The 24,823-nt window shown below is 38.0% G+C and overlaps 1 protein-coding gene across 2 annotated transcripts in view; it reads right to left on the bottom strand.

Annotated features, from left to right (window-relative positions):
* Positions 1-514: 514 nt before the first annotated feature.
* The window catches only part of ppp2r5cb (protein phosphatase 2, regulatory subunit B', gamma b), a 28,827-nt gene continuing 4,518 nt past the window's right edge, over positions 515-24,823 (bottom strand). The window contains exons 1-14 of one of the 2 annotated variants that reach the window (XM_058378888.1): positions 15,848-16,079; positions 13,395-13,594; positions 7,919-8,029; positions 7,658-7,750; positions 7,444-7,574; positions 6,737-6,796; positions 6,448-6,556; positions 5,940-5,993; positions 5,391-5,561; positions 4,814-4,941; positions 4,281-4,382; positions 4,135-4,207; positions 3,305-3,421; positions 515-3,062 (exon numbers count right to left, since the gene is read on the bottom strand). In XM_058378888.1, coding sequence (XP_058234871.1) covers positions 2,928-3,062; positions 3,305-3,421; positions 4,135-4,207; positions 4,281-4,382; positions 4,814-4,941; positions 5,391-5,561; positions 5,940-5,993; positions 6,448-6,556; positions 6,737-6,796; positions 7,444-7,574; positions 7,658-7,750; positions 7,919-8,029; positions 13,395-13,594; positions 15,848-15,911 — 1,548 coding nt within the window. In that variant the 5' untranslated portion in view covers positions 15,912-16,079 and the 3' untranslated portion in view covers positions 515-2,927. Of the gene's footprint in view, positions 3,063-3,304; positions 3,422-4,134; positions 4,208-4,280; positions 4,383-4,813; positions 4,942-5,390; positions 5,562-5,939; positions 5,994-6,447; positions 6,557-6,736; positions 6,797-7,443; positions 7,575-7,657; positions 7,751-7,918; positions 8,030-13,394; positions 13,595-15,847; positions 16,080-24,823 lie in introns of those variants that run through there. The other variant, XM_058378887.1, reaches the window with a different exon arrangement.

Raw genomic sequence — 24,823 nt, 5'->3', positions numbered from 1 at the left:
AAATCACACAAATATTCAGCTACTCGTCCTTGAGATATCATGCTGAAAACCTAATGGCTCCACCATATCGATGTGAAGGCATGATAAATCATTTATCATAGTGGATCTCTGGCAATACATTGAACACACAGTTTTCTCCCGACATCAAAAGTTATTCTCAATTCACACCGCGATCTATGTACATGTTAAGACAAGGGTGTCATAGCTTACATTTACATTTCTGGCATTTGGCAGACACCCTTATCCAGAGCGAGAGCTTGGCCTCTTCTGGATAATGCACGTGCAGGGTTTTATTCCAACCAAGCCGAAGCCATATCTTTCAGTCTACTAGAAAGTCTAGACTGTTTAAACAGGCGGAATCAAGCATGACTCCTGCTTAATTAGAACGAAAACCTGCATTCACACAAGCCCTGTGTTAAGGGGGGGGGCAAAGGCACCTGCTGTGTGTCCTAATAGTCCTCACATACACACACAGAACAATGACAAGTATAAACAATTGCATTTGCTCTCTGCATGAAAATATAAAACTCACCAATTTTCTTTATTTACTATAGATGTACACCAGTTGAGAATGGTTAAAGAGCACACACGAAGGCTAAATGTATGACAGATTGCATCACAGGTGACAGAATTCTGAAATAAAAAGTTCTGAATTACAAATTGATAAAAATAGCCTTTAACCTCTAAACATTTCTAATGCAAATAGCAACATGTACAGATGTTTGTGCCACTTTATCAACTGTATGTAGTTGCTAATAACGTTTTCATCTGTACATGAGAATTTGTACAAAGTAAGAGATCTACCATTTAATAATAGATAGAAGATAAAATAATAGTACATAATATGTACAATATTAAATGAAGCCATTGAGCAGGGGTGCATACTAAAAGGACACTTTGCAATGGTTCGGTTTCATCAAGAGAAAAAGCCTCCAGAGAAGTTCATTTAAAGCCATTTAATGCTGAAAACAAGCTCCGGTTTGCAGAGAAAGAAAATGACACATACTGTAGTAGTGCTCTAATGCACTACTTACCTCTTGTAGAGCACTAGTATATGGATGGTGAAAAAAGAAATGAAATGCATTGGCCTTCAGAAACATTTGAACATACCAGAAGTGTGGAACAAATTATTGGTGATTGCTATTCTTTGACAATTAAAAAGACTGATCACTGTAGTCCTATTTACAAACTTGCACATTCAAATCGAACAAGCTAATGCAAGCAAAAAATAACAAACAAAAATACTTTTAATCATTTTGAACAATTCCCAAAGACATACAAGACCCCCAGAATGTTATGAGCCTCTGCTCAGCATCGAATGGAAGTTCAAACAATGGACCAGGTCTTTAACCTAACAAACCCAAATAACAAGAGAGACGTAGTAAAAAATAGAAAGACAAATAAAACACGCCAAAGCCTTTTGTCCTCTGTTGGACACAATATGGACCATACAAGGTAAATGTGGCCTGATCTCTACAGTTCATTAGGTTATGCCAACAGACTCGTATGGTGACTCCTCCAGCCACTGGTTAAGTGGTCTAATTTCACCCATAGTGCATGTTTTAATAAAGGTCATTGGATAGGACCATCATCATCTCCATCTTCTAATCTGGAGATATTTTGTAACAGAAAATTGGTTCTAAATTAGAAAACTTTGTGGCCTTATATATGCTTATCTTACAGCATTTCAGCAAAGTTGTCTATCAGCTAAAAGGCACTCAATGTAAATAAAGGCTTTGTCTCACTTTTTGTTTTAACAAACTGGTACTTCAACATATCCATGAACTGACAGTCAGTGGATAGGAAGTAAACAAGCATGCACAGCTTGTTCCGACTCCATTAAAGAAAACTTTAAATGGACGTTAAGAGAACGCTTAAAGTCTCGAACCGAGCATACTGGATAATGCTAAAAAATATACATATTTTACTGTCTGGAATTAAGTCCTAGGTTGAAGTTCTCACCATGAGGGCAGCATCAGGCTGTTCCTCCACAAGTAACTCTGTAGCTCTGAAACAGCCATCACAGTCAATAAAATATGGAAGCGAATCATTTCCCATTGTTTGAACATCCACACAGTCTGGGTGAACTTATAGCCAGGTGTACTGAATAGCATCTAAAAATATATTACAACAAAATAAATTGGCACAAGACCTAATTTCTACAGAGGAATATTTTCCTTTAGATATTCATCAAGGTTAGGAGCTTCCAAAAGTCTGGCAAGCTTATTTTAAAATTAAAATATATATACGATAAATCTGCTCCATTTGCCAAACAGTGACACTTGGCTGACAGTCCCCATTGCTGGACCAGATATCACAAGAAACAAACAATCACACAAACGGACATGAACTACCAGTCTGAGGCACAAAGCTGGAGGCAATAGCAGCTATGTCCTAGCATTGAGGAAAAAACAAAGGTTAGAGCTGTATACACATTTTCACCCAATATCTGCACTCTCCCATCTTCATGTGGGTCAAGAGGCTTTTGCTCAATTAAAACAATGGTCAGCAGTCAAACTGCAAGTGCTTCTGTGCTGAAAATGACCCGTTCATGGTTTTCGCCCTAGCACCTACACTTTTCATGACAATTAATGGTAAGTGATGGGGAGGGGGAAATCAGTGCAGATGCATGTGACAAGAAGGGGAGAGATCTGTGGAAAAAAGACCACACAAAAAAAACCCAACAACAACAAAAAAACAAAAAAACAAAAACAAAAACAAAATAGTACACCTGAGAAGGTCTAAAATAAAAACTCCAGCGTAGGGGCACTGGCCGAGGGAGGGTCACTGTGGCTCTTTATGGGAGCAGAGCTAAGTGTGTGTCCAGATTTCCGGGTCACACCAGGCCATCGTGTGCTGCTGCTGCCTCTACTGCTGTGCACTGGGCGCGCTGTTCTCGGCCTTTGCCTCTGAGCTGCTCTGCACCTTTAGTGGCCATCACGGCTGGTTATCATGTCCTCTGCACGCCGGTGGGTTTCCAGGGCCTTTACTGTGGACATGTCGTGAGGAAGCTCTGATTTGCGACGCATTAGTGGCCGCTCTTTCCTTTGCTCCCTCTGAATCTACAGCGCAAACACAAGAAGGTTGGTTGTAAGATCAAAGAAATGGGTCATCTGTCTAGGCTATGTTACGTGCAACATAAATACTTAATAGAATATTATTTGCTAAATCTAGAGTACACTGAGTGATGGTGCTGGACTTTCATGCAGGCAAAATGACAACCACAGTTTGACTAAAAGCATGACAGCAGGCAGTGGCAATTATTAATAATTACAAAATATTCTCAATGAGTCGTGGTATTTACCTGTGTAGCTTCTTCTTCTACTGTCTTCTTGAGTGCTGCGACATCATCCATTCCTACGCCGTCTGTTTCAATCTCCATTGGGCTACTCAAGCTGGTTGTGTCAAGATACAACAGGAACTGCAAAAAATAAATCAATAAATAAAGTAAATCAACACAAACAGGAACACACCAACAACACTCCTGAAGTTAATGCTGATGTGGTAGCAAAATAACAGCCAAATCCTCTAGATGTTTTACTATACTATGAGGCCTGATTTTTCATGATCTCTCATTAGTGTGGGATTTGCACACTGTGTGTTTCATGTTTGCATCAGACACAATGAAATAAGCCCACAGCTCAGTTACTAGTTTAGGTCATGGTGTGAACCACCCACTGTGTTTACATAACTTTACTTAACTGGAAAAAAATGTAGTTATATTAAGATCATGCTTTTGTTACATATTAATGCAAACTGCTAGAATTGCAGGATAAGGGTTATGATAACCATGTTAAAGACAATACCCCAATTAATATTAAGCCTAAGAAAGCATAAGAGGCTGAAACTTGTGCAAACTGAGAGGTAAATACTCTTAAAGCAACTAAAGCAAATAATTCCTAGTGCTTGTTTATTTTAATTAAGCAATGCGTTACGAAGCATCAGAAATTTGTACCAATTTTGTGTAAAAACAGACTGCATTATAACTCTGGAGTTGCAAAGAAGCCTTTCTAACACTGGAGGAGAAACACTGAGCTGTTCTTAGTACCTCTGTGAGAAAGTGCATCAACCAACGGTCATTTACTGCTAAGTATTTTGTCTTTACATATAAGGAAAATAAAGAGATGTCACTACCTGGGGGTTTGACTTGGCAAGGTTTTCTATCTTTATCCAGGCTTCCTCACGTTCTTTCCACTTTAGCTTTTCTCTAGAAGAGGAAAGACGTTTTTGAGCAAATGAGTGAAAAACCGTATCAGAAAAGTTAATGGGCTCTTTCATACTTGTTTTTCTCTGCTCTGAACTGCTGTGTGCAGTCATCGAAGAGTTTCTGATTCATCTCCATAAATAGCTTCAAAGCATTGTAGATCAAACCATGGATTGTCCTGGAGGAAGGGAAAACAAGTGGATTTAATGTCTGTCCAAACTTCCAAAATACAATGGCAAAAGAAAACTGAATGCAACTACATAGAATACAACACATTTTTTAAACACACACACAGATATAGATATATAAACACTGTGAAAAAGTGAATGATTAGAAAAAGAAGCTAAGCCAGTGTGTATTTAGTGAAATTAAATTTGTTTAACATATTTTTAAATGAAGTAAAAATTCCAACAAGACACAAAGAACCTTATATAAATACAATTTTGTTATTTTTAGATTTTTTTTTTTTTTTTTTTTTTTATCTAAAGAGGGTTGAAAGCAGATGTATTTTCCACCTCATGTTTTTACTTTGAAACTACTTACATAACTCAACCGGGAATTTCATTGAAAGAAACCAGAAAAGGTCCCCTGTAACAGAATGTGACTCACTTGTTCCAGTGGGTTTTGGAGTTGCGGTAAAGAGACGGAAACATGATGGGCAGGATTCTGGCTGCATTGTCACTGATCAGACTCATGATGTACTCGTTGTTCCAGTAATACAGGGCCCGCTCTGCAACCTATTGTAACACAGCAAGTCAGAGAGGAGAAACCTCAAATATGCAGTGTGGTGGTCCTAATCTTATTACCTTAGCAATTTAAAAAATACACCAAATCTAAAGGTCTAACGTCATTGTAGATTCTACGGACAAGTTCATATTAAAACACACATTAGAAAAAGAAATAAACCCGTGATGCGTTCTAATAAATCTGATGAAACCAAATGAATTACTGTCAGAACTAGAATACTGGTCATGGCAGATACATTGTATGACCACATATTTAGCACGTTTAAACAATCCGCATCTTCAGTGAGCAGTCTTTTTTTCCTTAACTTGGACAACTTACAAATATCTCCTTAATGGCTCAATAATTAAATAAATGAAACATAAAAATCAATTCAATTTGTAGCTGTTTTTCTACAGTAATCTTCCTTTATTCAAAGGTTTTGAAATTGTTGCAGACTGACCTGAAAGTGTGGGCTGGAGACACACTTCGCCAACTGCCTGAAGAGAGGCTCCATGACTTTGACAAACTCAGAAGGCTCAATTACATCCAGGATCTCTTCAAGCTCATTGAGGAACATCACCTCCTTTGGGCTGTGGGTCTTGGGCCAGTACTTCAGAAGAGCCATTACCACCTGTTAAAAATTAAGTCCCAAGATGTCTATTTAAGAAATGTGCAGAACATCAGACAAACAAAAAACACCGCCACCTAGCAGGAAGTTTATCAAACTGGCAGCACTAAGAGGACCATTTACCTAAACTCCTGTTTGCATATAACAAAAAGACCATTAGGCATATATTGAAGTTATAGTATCTAATGCCAGGTAAGATAACCTTTCAGCAATCGGAAAACAAATGAGTTAGCACAAACATAAAAAAAAATCATATGGCATAAAAAGTGTCATGTCAAATCTGAGCATTCTATAAATATATGCCTGTTGTCTGTAGGTCTACAAACAAGTCATGCTTTCTGGTTATTTATCAAGTGCCAGAAAAAAAAAGGTTGAACATACCGGCTCAGTGAGAGTGCTGTCCTTCTCCAAAAACTGTACAACACAATATGCCAGCTACAAAAACAAAGCACAAAGAGCACACATTTAGTGCTTATAAAAGCATAGTTAGAGTGGTTGTATATTATCCAATCCTAATGCAAAACCATGTGTCTTTACCGCCACTTGTGTCAGTATTTGCTCAAAATGTATTACTGATGTGGATGCTACAGAATTCTACTCATTATTACTCTTAAATGTGATCCAAGTAAAAAAAAAAGCACAATAAAAAATAAAAAGCTATTACATGGTTACTACCCTTGAGTTTTACTCAGGAGGAGGCTTTATAGTGTGCGATAATATTATAACCCTAAAAATACTATTTCTAACAAGCACTTCCTCTAATCAGTGCATATTTCATACAAAGCACTGACATTTACAATTTTAATATTCCATCACACTGAAAAAACTGAAAATATGAGGAGGAAAAAGAAATAAAAGCATAGGCAAAATGATGACACACAGTTCATACCTGTGGGTGGTAAACACTGAGAGACTTGACTTTATGCAAAGGCAACAAAACTTTCAACAAGAATATCTTGTGCTCTTCTTTCAGTGGTAAAGCAAACCCGTTGATTATGCTGAAATAAAGAGACACATTAAATCAGCCAGTATAATAGACCATTTTTGTACCCTTTTTCAAAGTCACAAAAATAGCAAAAAGCAGTAATAAGCAGAAAATAAGCCTGAAGGAAGGCTAGACTGCCAGACAAAATCTCTCATTGAATCCTTCCTGAAAAGATTTTACTGTAGACACGTACCTTCCTAATATTTCAAGTAACTCTGCTATTCCATTATGATGCTCCGTTTCATAAATGAACCTGAAATCAAATTTTAGATATTTAGTAGCATTATCAGATATAATAACTACAAAACACTGAGTGCTTTAATACATGTATATACACCGATCAGGCATAACATTATGAGCACTGAGAGGTGAAGTGAATAACACTGATTATCTCCTCATCATGGCACCTGTTAGTGGGTGGGATATATTAGGCAGCAGGTGAACATTTTGTCCTCAAAGTTGATGTGTTAGAAGCAGGAAAAATGGACAAGCGTAAGGATTTGAGCGAGTTTGACAAGGGACAGATTGTGATGGCTAGATGACTGGATCAGAGCATCTCCAAAACTGCAGCTCTTGTGGGGTGTTCCCGGTCTGCAGTGGTCAGTATCTATCAAAAGTGGTCCAAGGAAGGAACAGTGGTGAACCGGTGATAGGGTCATGGGCGGCCAAGGCTCACTGATGCACATGGGGAGCAAAGGCTGGACCGTGTGGTCCGATCCAACAGACGAGCTACTGTTGCTCAAACTGCTGAAGAAGTTAATGCTGGTTCTGATAGAAAGATGTCAGGATACACAGTGCAGGATGGGTCAGGGCTGTTTTGGCAGCAAAAAGGGGACCAACACAGTATTAGGCGGGTGGTCATATTATTATGCCTGGTCAGTGTACATGTACAATACTCACCTATAAAATATGTTATTAATTTGCTTCCTGATGTAGGCCCTGAGGCCTAGAAATTTGCCATAAATGCGATGCAGAGTGGTTTTTAGAAAGTCTCTTTCTCGAGGGTCTTCACTGTCAAAGAGTTCTAAGAGCTGAAAATAAAGCCATAATTATAGACAAATTACATTAAAGTCTGCAATAACTCTCACTGAAAACATTCGATGTAGGTCCATACCTGCATGACAAATCTCTGGTCAATGTACTTTTTGGCTATGTTTGGTTGGAAGTCTGGAGACTCTAAAAACCGAAGGAAGAATTCATAGACGAGCTGAGGATAAAGAGAAAAAAAAACAATAATTGTTATAATAATAATAATAATAATAATAATAATAATAATAATAAGAGTCATATAGTGTGGGATTGGTGTTGCATGTATTTAATGTCACATGTATGGCCAAGCATGCGCATACGTGGGTGCGTCTGTGAGAGAGAGTACCTGCAGGTGTGGCCAAGCAGCCTCTAACGTGGGCTCATCCTCCTCAGGGTCAAATTCTGCCCCTGTCGGGTTCGATGAGGGTGGTAATGTCCTGAACATGTTGATTGCAAACTGAAGAGAAAATATTAACAATTTATTTAGAACACAGTTAAACTAGTTGGAATATAGATACATAAAACACTAGACCATCAACACTTAAGTGTTTCTTTTAGTTAAAGGTACTTTTACAGGGGTAACTATTTTGGATACTCCAACAAGAAGTTATTACTATAAAAAAATCCAAACATTTTAACATTGCATAATTAAAGCTTACATTTTAAGGTATGATTTTAACTATTCCAAACTAGTGAAAATATTTGTGTTTCAGTTGTTTTAAACCGAGACTAACACCAGGGAAGTTCATCAGGGACGGCCACTGAACAACAATGAAATGAGTCACGTTCATGAAACTACTGTGAGATGACTGGCATTGTGACCTGGTGCATCATCATACCGGAGGTAAATATCAGAAGATGGATAAATTGTAACCAAGAAGGGATGCAAGAAAACATTCCCCACACCATTACATCACCTCCACCTGCCTGAACTGCTGACAAAAAAGCAGATTTGGTCAATGGATTCATACTGCTGGTGAAAAAAATTCCAGTGCCCTTTGCAGCCTCAGCTTGCTATTTTTGACTGACAGAAGTGCAGCTGGACATGGTCCTGTGCTCACTGGATGTATTGTTTTTACTGACTTGACTACACTATGCTGAGTAAACACTAGAGACTGTTGTTTGCATCAGTTAATAAAAGAAATACTTAAACCAGCCCATCTGGCACCAACATACACACATACCATCACTGAAGCACATGTATGCATGATTTATGTACTGTAGCCACATAATTGGCTGATTAGATAATAACAAATGAGCATATGTACAGACTATACATTCTCAGTGAGTCTACATTCTAAAAATAAATAAATTTATATTATTTAGATTTATATATTATTTATATACAGGATTTTATATAGGAAAAAGCAATTGTTAATTGTCTGTACAAGTGGGTTTTAAGACAACGTATATTGACTACTCAATTATTAATCAAAGGGGAAGAGTCAAATAATTGATTCGCAAAACAGTCGACCGGAACAGCCCTAACTTCCACAATTCTGCAGAGAAGAATAGTTCCATGTTTAGCACAAGTAGAGCTGTGTATAGTTTAATGTATAGGCACATAAAACTTTGCCTATATTAGTTGATCTCTCTCAGCACCCACTGTGTAAAACAGTTTTTACTTCATGACCACAAGGTCCACCATATAAACCTTTAATTTACTCAGCAAGGACTGAACCACTCTCTTATTCTAGCATGCCTCTACAACTGACCAAACATCTGCATTGTAGAATCAATTGATGTCATAGGTGCATCTGTTATTCTCATCTCGGTTAAAATCAGAAATAGGTCTGAACGTGTCCATATCTAAAGTCTGTACAATTATAAAGGACTAAGCTGGTCATACAAAATGTATGAGAAAACAAGGATGCAAGTTCCCCATCTTCCCCTGTGAAATATTACCCCAGAAATTATGGCGTATAACTGGAACACAAGGCCTACATTTTGTGCATTTTGTAAGGCTTGTGTCATCAGCGTCAAGCCCTCAACCACAGAAACTATACATGACCTTTACAACACGGCTTTCTGAGTTCTGAGAACCAAAACATTGCAAAGGTTCAGGCAGAAGTGAACAATGCTACTCTTTACTTTATGGGAACTGCTGAAGTGAGCATTGTGTAGCACTAGTTTTCAGTTTAATCACAGTTTTGTAGCCTGTTTGATCATCTCACGTATGCCTGCTTATTCTCTCTTTCATATTCTAACTGTTAAACTGCTTGGTTTAGCTGGATTGCTCAGTGCAACATTGTGGTCAGAATTTTCAAGAATGCACATATTCTTCATTTTTGATGATGGTCATTAATAACCAACATACAGTATATGCACACCGTAATGATTTGTTGTGCCATGTATGTACAAGGCTATGAAATAGATTAATCCTAGAACTGTATTCAAATAACTTTACTTACACAGTTTTTAACCTGCTATCAAACTGCTCTAAAATATATGGCCAGCTCAATCAAATGGCCAAAAATAGCAAGTACTTAAAGTCCATCTATGTTTCTGATTTAAAATACAGAAATCTGTACAGAGTTAAGTATGGAATAAACGTTAAATGTACAGATTAAAATAGGGTTGGACAATATAATAATGTAATATGGTATCATTATTGTGTTTAAAATTGTTAGTTGTTTTTAAAATAAAGTAGGTAGAAGCAATTCTCTCTTACTCACTGTTAAATGTTATTACACTTGTTAATACATTTTTATACATTACTCTTTATATAAACAAAAATAAATATATGTTCTAAACTTGCTTGATAATAAACAAGAACATATCATTTATATATTTGTTTTAAAAGAAACACTACCTTATTTAGTTAATGAGCAAACATTACCCATATCTCAGAAAATGCTTTTGAGAATCATGATATTTTTGTCATATCGCCCACCCCTAATTTAGAGCCTGCACTAGGATTCTGTAAAGATAAACAGAATATTTTTGCATGTTATTCTGAAAGTAATTTCTTGCAAAAGACACTTGCACTTACATTATCTAGCTTTCTGTCAGGAGAAAAGTGGTTTTCTTGAAAGCCTAAGCACCTGATGTTTTCCAGCCTTGTCATTACGAATGCTAGCCTACAGCATTATCACTTTACTATGAAATTACACACATGGTGGACAAACATGCCACATGACCTTGTGCTTAATAAATAGCTTCTCCATTAAACTGAGCCCTAATTACTGTCGGGACCGACAATGGCAACACAGTCTACCCACAAAGACGATAAACATAAGATTTGCACTCTTCAGGGTTCGGACTCATCTTTATACTTTGATGATAAAAGCAAAGAACTTCAAAGTGTCCGTGTTCTGAAGGGGATAGGATAAGGGAACTCTAGTGTATGAGCATATTATCATGCTGATATTGGGAGCTTTACAGTGTTTTTATGCTACACGGATTAAATAGGAGCAGAAGAAGAAGAATGATTCAATTTGCACTTCGATAAAAAGTGGTTTCCTGCTTAACATGTAAGCCAGTGTTTGATAAATATCAAAGGGATGTTATTCAGCACAGAAACTGCTAATGCTGGCACCAGAGAGCTGTGGCTAGGTCAACCGATGCAATCCAGCTGAACTAACAATCCCTGACCAAAAAATACTTCAAATAGGATCTTATTATTTTAAGATGTACTATGTTGTCCCAGGGCTTGTTTAAAAACTTCATGATGACAATAAGAGTAAATAAGCCCTCTTGGAAAAAGGATATCATAAAGAGCAAGCATACTTTTACACCGGTTCTAGTCTTTTGCTTTTCTTGAAAGGACAAATAGATGTATAATGTAGATGAAGATTTAAATAGAACACACAGACTACAGCTAGGTTGTTTCTCACACAGCCTCTAGCTTTTAAAGACTATGTGCACCCTCAATTCCTCACTCTTCATGCAGATTTGAAGAATGCATTTTATGGGGAATATGACCGACTTGGAGGAAGCAGGTTACTGTTAAAGCTAACATTCTAAACTTATATGGCCCCTTCATGTATGTCAACAGATTAACAAAATATATAATAAATCCGCAAGCAGGTAACATTGTTACTTTACAGCTCCAGGATCCCAAGTTTAATCCTGAACTCTTCCTACAGTCTGAGAAGTTATACACATGTCCGAGTTACTCTGAATTTCATCACACTATAAGCCAGTATATGGATTTTCTATGAAAATGCACTGCTCCTTAGGCCTGGATAAAACGGATAGTGTGGATAAATGAATAAATAATAATTTGTGTTAAATGGTGATCATAACTAGGAGTAATTTCCTGCTAAGTGGATCCACACCAAGAGGTAGTAATTATCTGAAAAGGAAGTTTATTGTCTGTCTGTTCATGTTACATCTCACCAGGGAAATCCAAACACAGGAACTTGTAATAATAAAACATCTCTGTACTTCTATCTAATGATCAACAAACAAGATAGCCATACAACCATACTATGCTAGTACAGCTATATATTAACACATAACTGACTATTAATCCTGAATTGTTCTAAACTCACACCTGTTTCTATTTCACATTTTCTATGGCTTAATAGTTATGTACTTTTTTGTTGGCTTCTCTGCTTTCTTCAAGTATTTCTACCAATAACAATCACAGCATTCATCTGTGAAAGAACATGTCCCATTATCTGACCTGTAAAATGATGTTTATTACACTTATATTAACGGAAAGCTAGGAGTGTAATATACACAGTGACACAAAAATCTGACCATGTGCAATGTGGGAATGTGTGATTCACATCGTGTATATCAGCATTGTATTGTTTACGCATCTAACGCAACTGCACTGTTTGAACACCAGAGGTCCCAAATCTGCACAACCTATATTATATACACATAAAAAGCCCCAAGCGATAGATCACAAAAAAATTACATGAACTACAGGTTACACAGTTACATAACCACATAAACCACACAACCAGTTAAAAAGAGTGCTTCAGTAGCTTTCGAGTATCACCAGCCCAGCTCAACTGCGAGCTACAGTGCGTGAGAATGAGGCCATGGAAGCCATGCATTCTAGCGCAGACGTTGCTATGGAGCTGTTTTATGTTCCAGTCATCATTCCCCAAGGTTAGAGACTTTGTTTATTTAATCAAACCTGTGGTAGAATTTATGCATTTCATTTACAATATTAAACAGGTTCATATTTTTAAGTTTATGCAAACACACTGCTTTGTATTGCACATCCAGATTGAACCACGAACCGTAATCCAGTATCATGAATCAAGTCTAATCATGACCAGACTGTAACTTTTGCATGGGACAAATGATAAATTCATTAAAATAGCCCACTGGTTTGGAAAGCTCCAATGTGCTTGCTGTTTATTTGAAGTGCTACATCCTTATTTGCTTCACAAGTAAAAAATAATGTGCGTGTCGGTAGTTAATCATGCAGTGACCACCATGTACAACAAGAGCTGAAGGCTTTGTGATGCAGGTTATTTCCACATTCCAGAGTAGTTTTTAAAGTACTAAAAAAAATGTAAAGTAGACTGAATTCTACATGTTGAAGCAGATAGCTAGGGAAGCCCAGGTAGCTGCTGGAATTACACACAAACTGATTTACTGAGCGCTTGTAATACTATATTCTATTTACTCTGCGATAAAATTCATACTGTTGGATAGCGATGCAGGAAAGACTCAGGGAATCCAGAACGTGATGTTTTTGTTCAGTCATCTCTGAATTGGAACAATGTTAATGTATATAATGTCACTATGTTAACAAAATAAATGTTTTACTTCTATATTGATTTAAAAAAATATCCTTTTAATTCTGGTTCTATCCTGGTATTGATCAAAGATGTAAATGATGGTAATAAACTCACCATGTGCACCACCTCCGGGTAGATGGGCTCAGTGATGACATTCCTGTTGTGCGTGATGTATTCCACCATCTCACTGAGCGCCGCCCGTTTCACCTCCTTCCATTTCAGGTCGCTCAGTGGGTCGGATACAAAGTCAAAAAGCACACAGCACTGGCGCAGCTTCTGTACAAACAGATTCTCCTGCTCCGCTGGGGGCACATCTACACCAACAGTGCAGAAAGGTACAGATTAGTTTTAAATGTTTAGGGGGGGAAAAAGCTGTAATGTGCAGCACTGCTTATCCAAAATGTTTCATTTAGTTATAGTTTGCCATGTTCTTCTGTGCAACATGTTTACAATAGTAGTGGATAGCAGAGAGAAGGCGTTAAGGGTTAGGTACTAGTTTCAATAACCCACGTTTTTGTTTGTTGGTAGCAAATGGCTGTTGATTAAAATTCACACAGATCATCATACGTTCCTGACTTATCTCTGTAAAGTAAAACACTCAAACAAAAGGATTTCACCGAAGCTGCAGTACGGTTTATCCCCACTCCAACCCTGGAGCTCATCACGAGAAAAGCTCCCCTGAGGCAGAAATCAGGAAATGTAACGGGTATTACACGGACAAAACCAGATTTACATACAGTCTGCATTTCCTGCGTATAGAAGCAGAGACTGCTGTAGTATGATTTAAGGGGAATCGAGAGAGAGAGACGTTTTTGGTTAGTCACATGAGGACATGCATGTGACATGGATGAAAATGTATTTAAATCAATATTTAAGTCGTTGGTAAGGTAAATGCCCGATCATACACCATGACACCATAAGGAAAATAGTGGTTCTATTAACTAACTGAAAGAAACCAGGCTTAAAATCTGTAAATTAAACAATCTTTAACTCAAATGATAGTACTGGATGTATATTCTCTGTTTTTATACTCCCAAATTCCCACTGGACTCAACATTTCATGGCCATCCAGACTGATGAATTCACACACTGAGAACCTGAATCATGTGGATGAGCTAGCAAGGTGAAGCGGACTCATAAAAGCTACTTTACACCACCATAAATATACCATGGTCGCTTGATGTAGCGTCTGGCTTTAAATCAAGATTAATAAGCAGTGGCCTTCCTTTCTGCTGAAATACTGCAGTCCAAGAACTCCTGGACTGGAACCTGAAGCCAAAGCACTAGAATTAGATTTACTGAATAAAACAAATAGCCTTTGTGATGGCCGACCTTCTTAACTTTTGTCATCGCAGTTAAATGTTCATTACTCACAATGCTGTATTCAACTTTGTGAAGCCACGATGTAACATTATGCATACTCGATAAATAAAACAAACATCAATAAATAAATAAACCAGGGCTATTGATTTGAATGAATTTTGGAATGTAGTTATGTGTCTGATCTATTCTTTTAAGTATGAGAGGACTACTTTAGGGATTACAGGCTTAATAAAAACAACACTTCTAACTGGTTAACATGCCTGACTGCTCACCTCACCTCCGTACAGCAGCTGGGCTTGTTTTTGCATGTTTTTCTGCTAATGTATGTGCAGGATTGCAGGACTGATGAAGGGGTCTAGTTACAAACTACTGCAGGGTGTGGGCTACATACCAAACTACCAGAAGAATTGAATCCCTCGAACAAATGCGACAGAGCTCATAGTTCTACCAGGATTCATTTACAATTAAAAAAAAAAAGGAGGGAAAATAATTAAGCATCGAACTGAAGTGACAGGTGTTCACGATCAGGTAAAATAAATGCGAACACCCTTCCATATGACATAAGATCAACACAGGTGGTTTTATCTCTAAACAAAGATATCCTGAAACCGCAGTTATCAAGGTTTGAGCAGGACAAAAAATAACAAGAAAGGTAAAGGCATGAGTGACCTCAAAAAAAAAACAGAAACTCCAAACAGTAAAGGAACAGGAAATTTCGAGATGAATGCATGGTGATTTACAGGTGGTGTTGACACAGGAAAGAAGCACTTTCCTCTTTCCTCCATCATAACACATCAGCAGAGTCTACACAAAATCCTATAGGTTTACAGCTCCAGCCCCACATCAACGCACACTTCCCCAAGCTGTGACCTCACTTCCTTTGACATCAACAGTCTCAGTGGGGGATGGGAGAGGCAGAAGACAGTAAAACTGCTCCGATCCCCCCCGCCTTTACGTACTACCTCCCTGCTCACACTTTATACTACATTACAACTGAGTGTTCATCTATTTATTTGCAACATTCAGCAGACTGCTAGCACATTCTTAAAGAAACAAAAACAGCATGAAAATGGGAGAAGGCAAACTACCTATTAAAATCTAATCAAACCTTTTTAGAGATACTTAAACAAAAAAAAACCTTCTCCTTTTTTTTAAAAAAAATAAACTACAGCAAACACAGACACTGCATTCTTCAGAGCCTCATCCCTACCCCCATCCACAGACAATGAAGCGGAACGGCTCACCTCTGAAATACGTGAGGGCCAGTGGCTGAAAAGGCCCATTTGAGCTCGGTGTGTCCAAAACCATCTTGCTCCCCTCCTTAGAGCATGTCAACACCTATCTGTCCGTCCAAGAGGGAGGGGAGTTATGGAGGGTAGGAGGGAGAAGGCGGATCACCTACAGCGATTTGAGCTAGCCTCCATTTCAGCACCAGCTCTCTCAGCAGAAAATGAAGCTCCACTGCAAGCTGGAGGGAAACAGCTTGCTAGTGATGTCATCTACAAAGAGCCACCCGCCATTGGCTGGCCGGAATCACATGACCGGACATCACGACTGCAAGCTGAGAAGGCTTGCGATTGGCTGCTATGTTTAAAGGAGGGCGGGATACTGTCTATAAGGGGAAGACATCCAGTTTTCAAAGGAAAATACAGATGAATTTCGGCACATGTTCTCCAGCTACCAAAACATTTGTGCTTATTGCACCACAACACTTAACAGCTACAATAAACCCACACACCAGAGGCAAATGTAAAACACACAAGCAAACCATGAATGACAAAAACAACGATTAATCACTGGTGCTATCAAAGCTTCATCACACGTCTATTACTCAGTTCATTCATGCCATTACTGCTGGAACATGATGACTCAGGCAACACTGCCTATTATAGTACACTTTTAATCCTGTCACAGTTCAGGTTTAGCTCTGCAAGATAGTTTTATACGCCAGAGTCAGCCATGACTAGAGAGAAGACACTTCCATATGCGTCTCCTCTTCAGCCAAAATTAGCCCCAACACTTTTACTGTTGACTGTGAAAGGAAAAGAATGACTTAAGAATTCTGCCAGGGTGCAACCTTGACACATTTTTCTCATATGTACGATAAACAAGCAACCACACAGAAGAAGAAAACTGCTGACAGGAAACCGCAGATCAGCAGCTCACTCGCTTCAGCAAGGCTTTAACTGAACAGACACAGATGATCTGGTACAATAGGAACACGCCCAATTGTCATCGCTGAGGGAAAGGACAAATTTAGCTTAGAGCTAAGGAACAGGGGTTTATAGCTGATATACCTGAGAGACGACAGTCTATAATATCAGAATTTAAATATTAGAAAGATAAGCAAAACTAAAAATGGTAAATAAATTATTTAAAAAATTTAACCGTACATCTCTACAACAGAGAACATTACACTGTATGACCAAAACTGTTTTTTAATACTTTATACTAAACTGATTAAACACTTATTCACAAAAAATGGCCTTCTGTATACAATCATTACAGGTATGTATAGTTATAACCATGTAAGGGTTTGATTTGTTTGATTATGTGCTAGTTCAATCTGAACAAGCAAAATGAAGTAAAAAAATATAAAAGGCACTGATCTGCATCAAAGCACATGACCCGATCATAATGCTGCAAAAAAGAAGGAAGATGCAACCCAGGGTAATCATAATCGGAGATTGTGTACCGGTAAAAAGCCCTCTGATAAAAGCCCTGTCATGCTGTGGTTTAGTCTAAAAGAGCTTTTGTTAATCGAGGCACCTCACTACAGTCATGAACTGCTCTCAGAAACCTGTGACTTAAAGCCTTGAATGTTTTGTTCTTCAGGCCAATTTTTTTTTTTACCCAAATTAGGCAGTAATCAATGTTCACAAATTGCATGCTAGAATTCTCCTTTAGCTATAATCTGTATCAGTCATTTTCTTTCAGTAAGTTTAGCAAAAAAAAAAGATTTTGTATAGTGTAAATAATCGTCACCAATGAGGCACAGGAGAATTTAGCTTGTTGTTCAATAATTGTTGTTCAGCAGCTGTATCAGTGAGAAAGTAAAGTAAAAGAAAGACATTCAGCAAAACTAAAAATAAACTCTCATTCAAATTGTATGAACATTGCTATGTTCGCTCAGTACGATACCCAGCATTTGTCATGCAAATATGCCAAACATTCATGAGCACCCAGTACTGCTAGCTTTATCCTTTCCGCAATCATGCTAGTTAAAGGACAAGCCATTTTGAGCAATTCTGTGGGTGTGCAGCATACCTGGCTGACATAATTACAGATAGGTAAAAGGTTTTTCACAATTTCCAAGAAAGCAGCAGAAGCCTTTATTTGTCATGTATACTTTACAGCAAAGTGAAATCATTTTGTTTGAATATGCCAGCTTGTTAGGATGTTGGACAGAGGGAACAGTCAGCCATAACAGAGCACTCCTGGAGCAGCAGTGGCAACTTGCCGGTAATGGGGCTTCAACCCAACGGCTTGAACCCAGAGCCTTAACTGTTGAGCCACCCCTGCCACTGGAAAACATGTAACAGCTTTAGGAAAGGAAACAGTAGTGTGCAGACAGCGTCAGACTAAGACTATGAGAAGGATCTGAAAGCAGAATTATTCAAAAAATCAACCCAAGGACAAAAGAAACAACACAACACTACAGTCAAAATCAGGCAAAGCAAGCTGCTAACATGACTGTATCTGACTTTTTGTTTATCATCTACACCTGTTGTCTGACCACAATTCAACCAAATGAGCTGCTGAGGTACACAAACGATTCAAGGGAAGTGGTGAGATTTCTATATGCTGGAAAACAAAACAAAACAGATAGTTAACGAAACTGACTGGATATTTCTCTTTTCCAGTAAACTGAGATAGTAGTTACAACCATAGACTTGGGTGAGCAAGTCAAAACTGATAAGGTAAGCCTCAACAAGGAATATATATATATATATATATATATATATATATATATATATATATATATATATATATATATATATATATATATATAAATAAACAAGGAATATATATATATATATATATATATATATATATATATATATATATATATATATATATATATATATATATTTTTTTTTTTAGGAGAGATATAGTCTATTTTATAAATTAAGAAATTGCCAACATAGCTAATTTACAAACATACATACATAGAAATTGCAGCATTAAGAGATCATAATGACATTTCCGTATTCATGTACTGAATTAGGTTAACCAGCAAAAAATAGATACCTCGATTAAACAAAATGTTCCAAAATGCAGTTCTGAGTATCCAAAAAGCAGCTCATGGCGTTTTCAAAAGCACGGTCTTCTCCCTAGAAATATTATGTAAAGCAGGCACTGACCGCTTAAAAAAATAAATAAATAAATAAAAAGATAAGTGTGAACACAGCCTTAGGTAGCAGTTTTTCCACACAATTGTGGGGTGTGCAGCATTTCTCACCATTGTCCCCGACAGAAATAGTTTTCTTCCTGTTCTGCAGTAGTGTGAGTATCAGTCACAGACAGTGATGCAAGTCCTCATCTAGACTGTTATGTAATGCCAGTTGCAAAATTTGCATATTTAATGGTTTTGAAATGTTATATCATATTTCGCCATAATTAGTGAATTATTTAATACTTATTAATGGATTTATATAATTTAGTGGAAACATTATTTAAAGGTGATGCATATATATTTACATTAAATCTCAAATGTTACTTAGTGAAACGAGCAGACTTTTGGCTACAAGTACAATAAGTGTTGCCAGCTATCTATCTCAAAAATGCTAAGGATAATGGTCAAAAGCAACATGAAGAAAAATCCTTTGAATAATTTCAAACCCTGATCTCTAAGCCCTCTGAAAACCTAGGAAAAAACCCTGAAGACATGTGTACTGAGCACTTGAGTAGTCACCGTTCTGCTGTAAACCCGCACAGAAACTCTGCTACTTTAAGATGCTGTTCCAATCATATTTATCTGCCAGAGGACCAAATATAGATATAGAGCAATTACAAAGCATGCAAAATGTGACTTTCAGTAAGAACTTCAGCTGTAATCAGGACAGTTCTTTACCCACCAGCAAACAAGCATGCCTTAAATACTGGAAGTATGTAGAGTAGGTTGCTGCTTATAAAATGATCAAATAATTTTTGCAAGGGTCTTAAAAACAGCAGATGATCTAATGGTTTCTCCAACATTATAACATCCCTGTTTGCCAGCAAATCTTCCAACTTATCCCTGGCATGATCACAAATGTGATTGAAAAGCAGTTAAACTGCATAAATTGTAAGAGATATGCATATCAGCCATAACATTAAAACCACTGAGAGATGAAATCAATAACACTGATTATCTTTCTCATAATAACAGAAGGGAAGGAAGGAACAGTCAGTTCTTAAAGTTGATACGGCAAGTCGGCAAGCGAAAGGGCCAAATTGGAACAGCTAGACGAACATGTGGATGGCGTGTGCGTCGCTTACCTGGAGAGGAGATGGTACCAGCAATCACTAGGGGGAAGAAGGTAATGTAGTGAAGGCAGTGTGATGTTCTGGATAATGTTCTACTGGGTATTCTTGGGTGCTGATATTCATGTGGATGTTACTTTGACACCACCTGCCTAAACATTGATGAAGTGTACCCCATCATAGCAACACCCCATCCCTAGTGGCAGTGGCATCTTTGAGCAAAATAATGTGCCCTGCCCAACTGCAAAAACTATTCAGGAATGGTTTGAGGATCATGACGGTTTATTTGTTGGCTTGAACCTCCAAATTCCCCAGAACTAATAACATTCGAGCATCTGTGGGATGTGCTGGACAAACAAGTCTAATACACAGAAGCCACACTTCACAACATACAGGACTGCTAATGTCTTAGTGCCAGATACCACAGCACACCTTCAAAGGTCTTGTAGAGTCCATGCTTCGACAGACTATTTCCATGGCACAAGGAGGAGCTACACATTAAAAAGCAGGTGATTTTAATGTCATGGCTGTTTGGTGTATCGTTGTAAGTTGCCAGGTAGTAATGGACACAAGCAGATGCAAATGACAAACTGGAAGAAATCTCTCTTAATCTAATCTATAAAGCTCAAATTAGGAAAAAATTGTTTTGTCTTTTTAATAGTTTTTTATGTCTTTGGTGTCAGGTGTTGCATAAATGTTTCACAAAACAAAACCTTGTCACTACGGCTTGCTCATTTTTTGCCATATACTAATGGCTATTACTGTTACTACTAGGCTAACAGTCAGTGAATTTTACAGAGGTGTGTGACAACAGAAGTGGACAAACCAGCAGAAGCACAATGTACATGCAGATTTTAGGTCTGTGGTAACAACTTTTTTTTTTTTTAACTCCTAATTGCCCAGCAGATGAACAGGTTCAACAACTAGAAAACGAAAAGCAAAAAAAACCCTAGTCCTTAGCACAAAAAAAGGATTTCATTTGGCATGTGTAATACGTTTAAAAATATTTTGCTTCTAAACCATGTTATGCAATCCACTGTCAACACACAGTGTGAGGTGTGATCTGTCTGACAGAAAGATTTATTTCAGAATCGGAAACACCCATACTGCACTGTCATAACGCTAAGCTAATGCAACATCCAGTTAAGCACAATGACGCTAAATAGACAGACCGCATCTCATAACCTTTTTTTCTTAAGGTCACAAACATCATGCGCTACATAATTAACTAGCCCAGTAAACATTATTACATTACATTAGCTGCCATATTTTGGATTAATCAATTAGGTTCTCATGCAACCAAAACATTTCACTGGAGTTTTTAATTGCCCAGCATGCTAGCTACTGAATTTATGAGTAGTCTACCCTTGAAGGGCACAGAACATTTGTTTCCCCATTTGGAGCACAAATACAACTCAATTAGGTTAACTAGTTAGCAGCGAGTTAAATAAGTTAAGAAAAGTCATAACAGAAGTTATGCCCCTGTTCTTGATCGCAAATGTTACCATGCTTTCAGTAGTAGTAGTATTAGTATTACACACAAACACACACACATACATACATATATATATATATATATATATATATATATATATATATATATATATATATATATATATATATATATACACACATACTAATATATACATATACACATATATACATATATACATATATATACACACATACTAATATATATATACACATATATACATATATATACACATACACACATATACACACACACATGTATATATACACTATATTGCCAAAAGTATTCGCTTACCTGCCTTGACTCGCATATGAACTTAAGTGACATCCCATTCCTAATCCATAGGGTTCAATATGACGTCGGTCCACCCTTTGCAGCTATAACAGCTTCAACTCTTCTGGGAAGGCTGTCCACAAGGTTTAAGAGTGTGTTTATGGGAATTTTTGACCATTGTTCCAGAAGCACATTTGTGAGGTCACACACTGATGTTGGACGAGAAGGCCTGGCTCTCAGTCTCCGCTCTAATTCATCCCAAAGGTGTTCTATCAGGTTGAGGTCAGGACTCTGTGCAGGCCAGTCAAGTTCCTCCACACCAGACTCTGTCATCCATGTCTTTATGGACCTTGCTTTGTGCCCTGGTGCACAGTCATGTTGGAAGAGGAAGGGGCCAGCTCCAAACTGTTCCCACAAAGTTGGGAGCATGGAATTGTCCAAAATGTCTTGGTATGCTGAAGCATTCAGAGTTCCTTTCACTGGAACTAAGGGGCCAAGCCCAGCTCCTGAAAAACAACCCCACACCATAATCCCCCCTCCACCAAACTTTACACTTGGCACAATGCAGTCAGACAAGTACCGTTCTCCTGGCAACCGCCAAACCCAGACTCCATCAGATTGCCAGATAGAGAAGCGCAATTCGTCACTCCAGAGAACGCGTCTCCACTGCTCTAGAGTCCAGTGGCGGCGTGCTTTACACCACTGCATCCGACGCTTTGCACTGCACTTGGTGATGTATGGCTTGGATGCAGCTGCTCGGCCATGGAAACCCATTCCATGAAGCTCTCTGCGCACTGTTCTTGAGCTCATCTGAAGGCCACATGAAGTTTGGAGGTCTGTAGTGATTGACTCTGCAGAAAGTTGGCGACCTCTTCGCACTATGCGCCTCAGCATCCGCTGACCCCGCTCCGTCAGTTTACGTGGCCTACCACTTCGTGGCTGAGTTGCTGTCGTTCCCAAACACTTCCACGTTCTTATAATACAGCTGACAGTTGACTGTGGAATATTTAGGAGCGAGGAAATTTCACGACTGGATTTGTTGCACAGGTGGCATCCTATCACAGTTCCACGCTGGAATTCACTGAGCTCCTGAGAGCGACCCATTCTTTCACAAATGTTTGTAAAAACAGTCTGCATGCCTAGGTGCTTGATTTTATACACCTGTGGCCATGGAAGTGATTGGAACACCTGATTCTGATTATTTGGATGGGTGAGCGAATACATTTGGCAATATAGTATGTATATATCACATATACTGTATATACACACATATATATATATACACACATATATATATATATATATATATATTACACACATACAAATATATATATATATATATATATATATATATATATATATATATATATATATATATATATATATATATATATATATATATATATATATGACACACCACACAAAATATAATGACTACGTGTATAATATTGCATTTGTCCCCTTTTGCTGCCAAAACAGCCCTGACCCATAATGCACTGTGTATTCTGACATCTTTCTATCAGAACCAGCATTAACTTCAACAATTTGAGCAAAAGTAGCTCGTCTGTTGGATCGGCTCACATGGGCCAGCCTTCACTCCCCACGTACATCAATGAGCCTTGACCGCCCATGACCCTGTCACCGGTTCACCACTGTTCCTTCCTTGGACCACTTTTGATAGATACTGACCACTGCAGACCAGGAACACCCCACCAGAGCTGCAGTTTTGGAGATTCTCTGATCCAGTCATCTATCAAAATTTTGCCCATACATGCTTAAATCCTTACACTTGCCCATTTTTCCTGCTTCTAACATCAACTTTGAGGACAAAATGTTCACTTGATGCTGAATATAGGGATGCAACAATACAGTTAACCCACGGTTCAATACGTACCGCGGCTTTTACCCACAGTTTTCGGTTCGGTTCGGATGGCTTGGCAAATTAATTTTTTTCCATTATTCTTTGTTTAGGTGACAGGAACAATTGAGATGTTGAGAAGAAAAAAACTGGTTTTAGTTGCAATTCTCTTTATTTTACTTAAATGCAAAAATCAACTAACACAATGATACTATCATTGTGTTATACTTTGTAAGTATACTGAAAATAGTGAGATATAAAAATTAGCGCTTGTATGACTTTATTACAGGAGACGGGTTTGGAGGACGGCGCTCTTTATTTCCCAATCCGCTCTGTAATGACCAGTCACTGAGAACTCTGTTACCCCCGAGCTCCAGCTATCTGTTATTAGAGCAAGGCTTTGTGCTTTAACCAAAGTGTTTTCAATTTTTTTGCGCGTTTTTTCGTAGAAAAAAGTCAGGAAAAAAGGCTCCCGCTTCCACACAGTGATATCGCGGGGTGATGGAGCTGTAGATGTGTGGTCATGTTGGAAGTATTTCCATGTCAGTGGGTAACTCGTGCGAAACACTGCTTAAACACAGTCATTTTTTGTTTAGCGTTTTTGTTTCATTGGCATCATGGTCAACAACAAATGTCCCCACACCACAGATCTGAATCACGGCGTTGCTTCCTCGTGTTTCTGCCTCACTTCACCGCTCTCCAGGGTTAGAGTGAAACCTGACACCAGCATCACAAGCATGGTCACCGCCCCTAACTTTAGCACTCACTGATTGGATATTTACTCGCGGGGAGGCGTGTCTGTCTCAGCACGTAGACATACTGTGCAGACAAACACACACAGGAGGTACAGAGAGTAATAGAGCGCACAAAGGGAAAAAAAATACCAAAAATAATTATTTTATTTATTTTTTTTTTTTTTAAATTATTATTGTTTTAAAGAAAAAACCGTGGTTCGCATATGCGTATTGAACCGTGGAGGTCGTACCGAACGGTTCTATATTATACTGAGTATTGTGGCATCCCTAATATATATATATATATAAAAACACACACACGATACATAAATAAATCTCAAAAATGAATGTAAGTAAATGAATGTGCGCTAGCTTTTAGTTCAACACAATAAAGGGG

The sequence above is a fragment of the Hemibagrus wyckioides genome, linkage group LG25 (genome assembly GCF_019097595.1).
Source record: "Hemibagrus wyckioides isolate EC202008001 linkage group LG25, SWU_Hwy_1.0, whole genome shotgun sequence".
NCBI classification, from domain to species: domain Eukaryota; kingdom Metazoa; phylum Chordata; class Actinopteri; order Siluriformes; family Bagridae; genus Hemibagrus; species Hemibagrus wyckioides.
The sequence above is the reverse complement of the archived record's forward strand: the minus strand, read 5'-3'. Positions and strand labels throughout refer to the sequence as shown.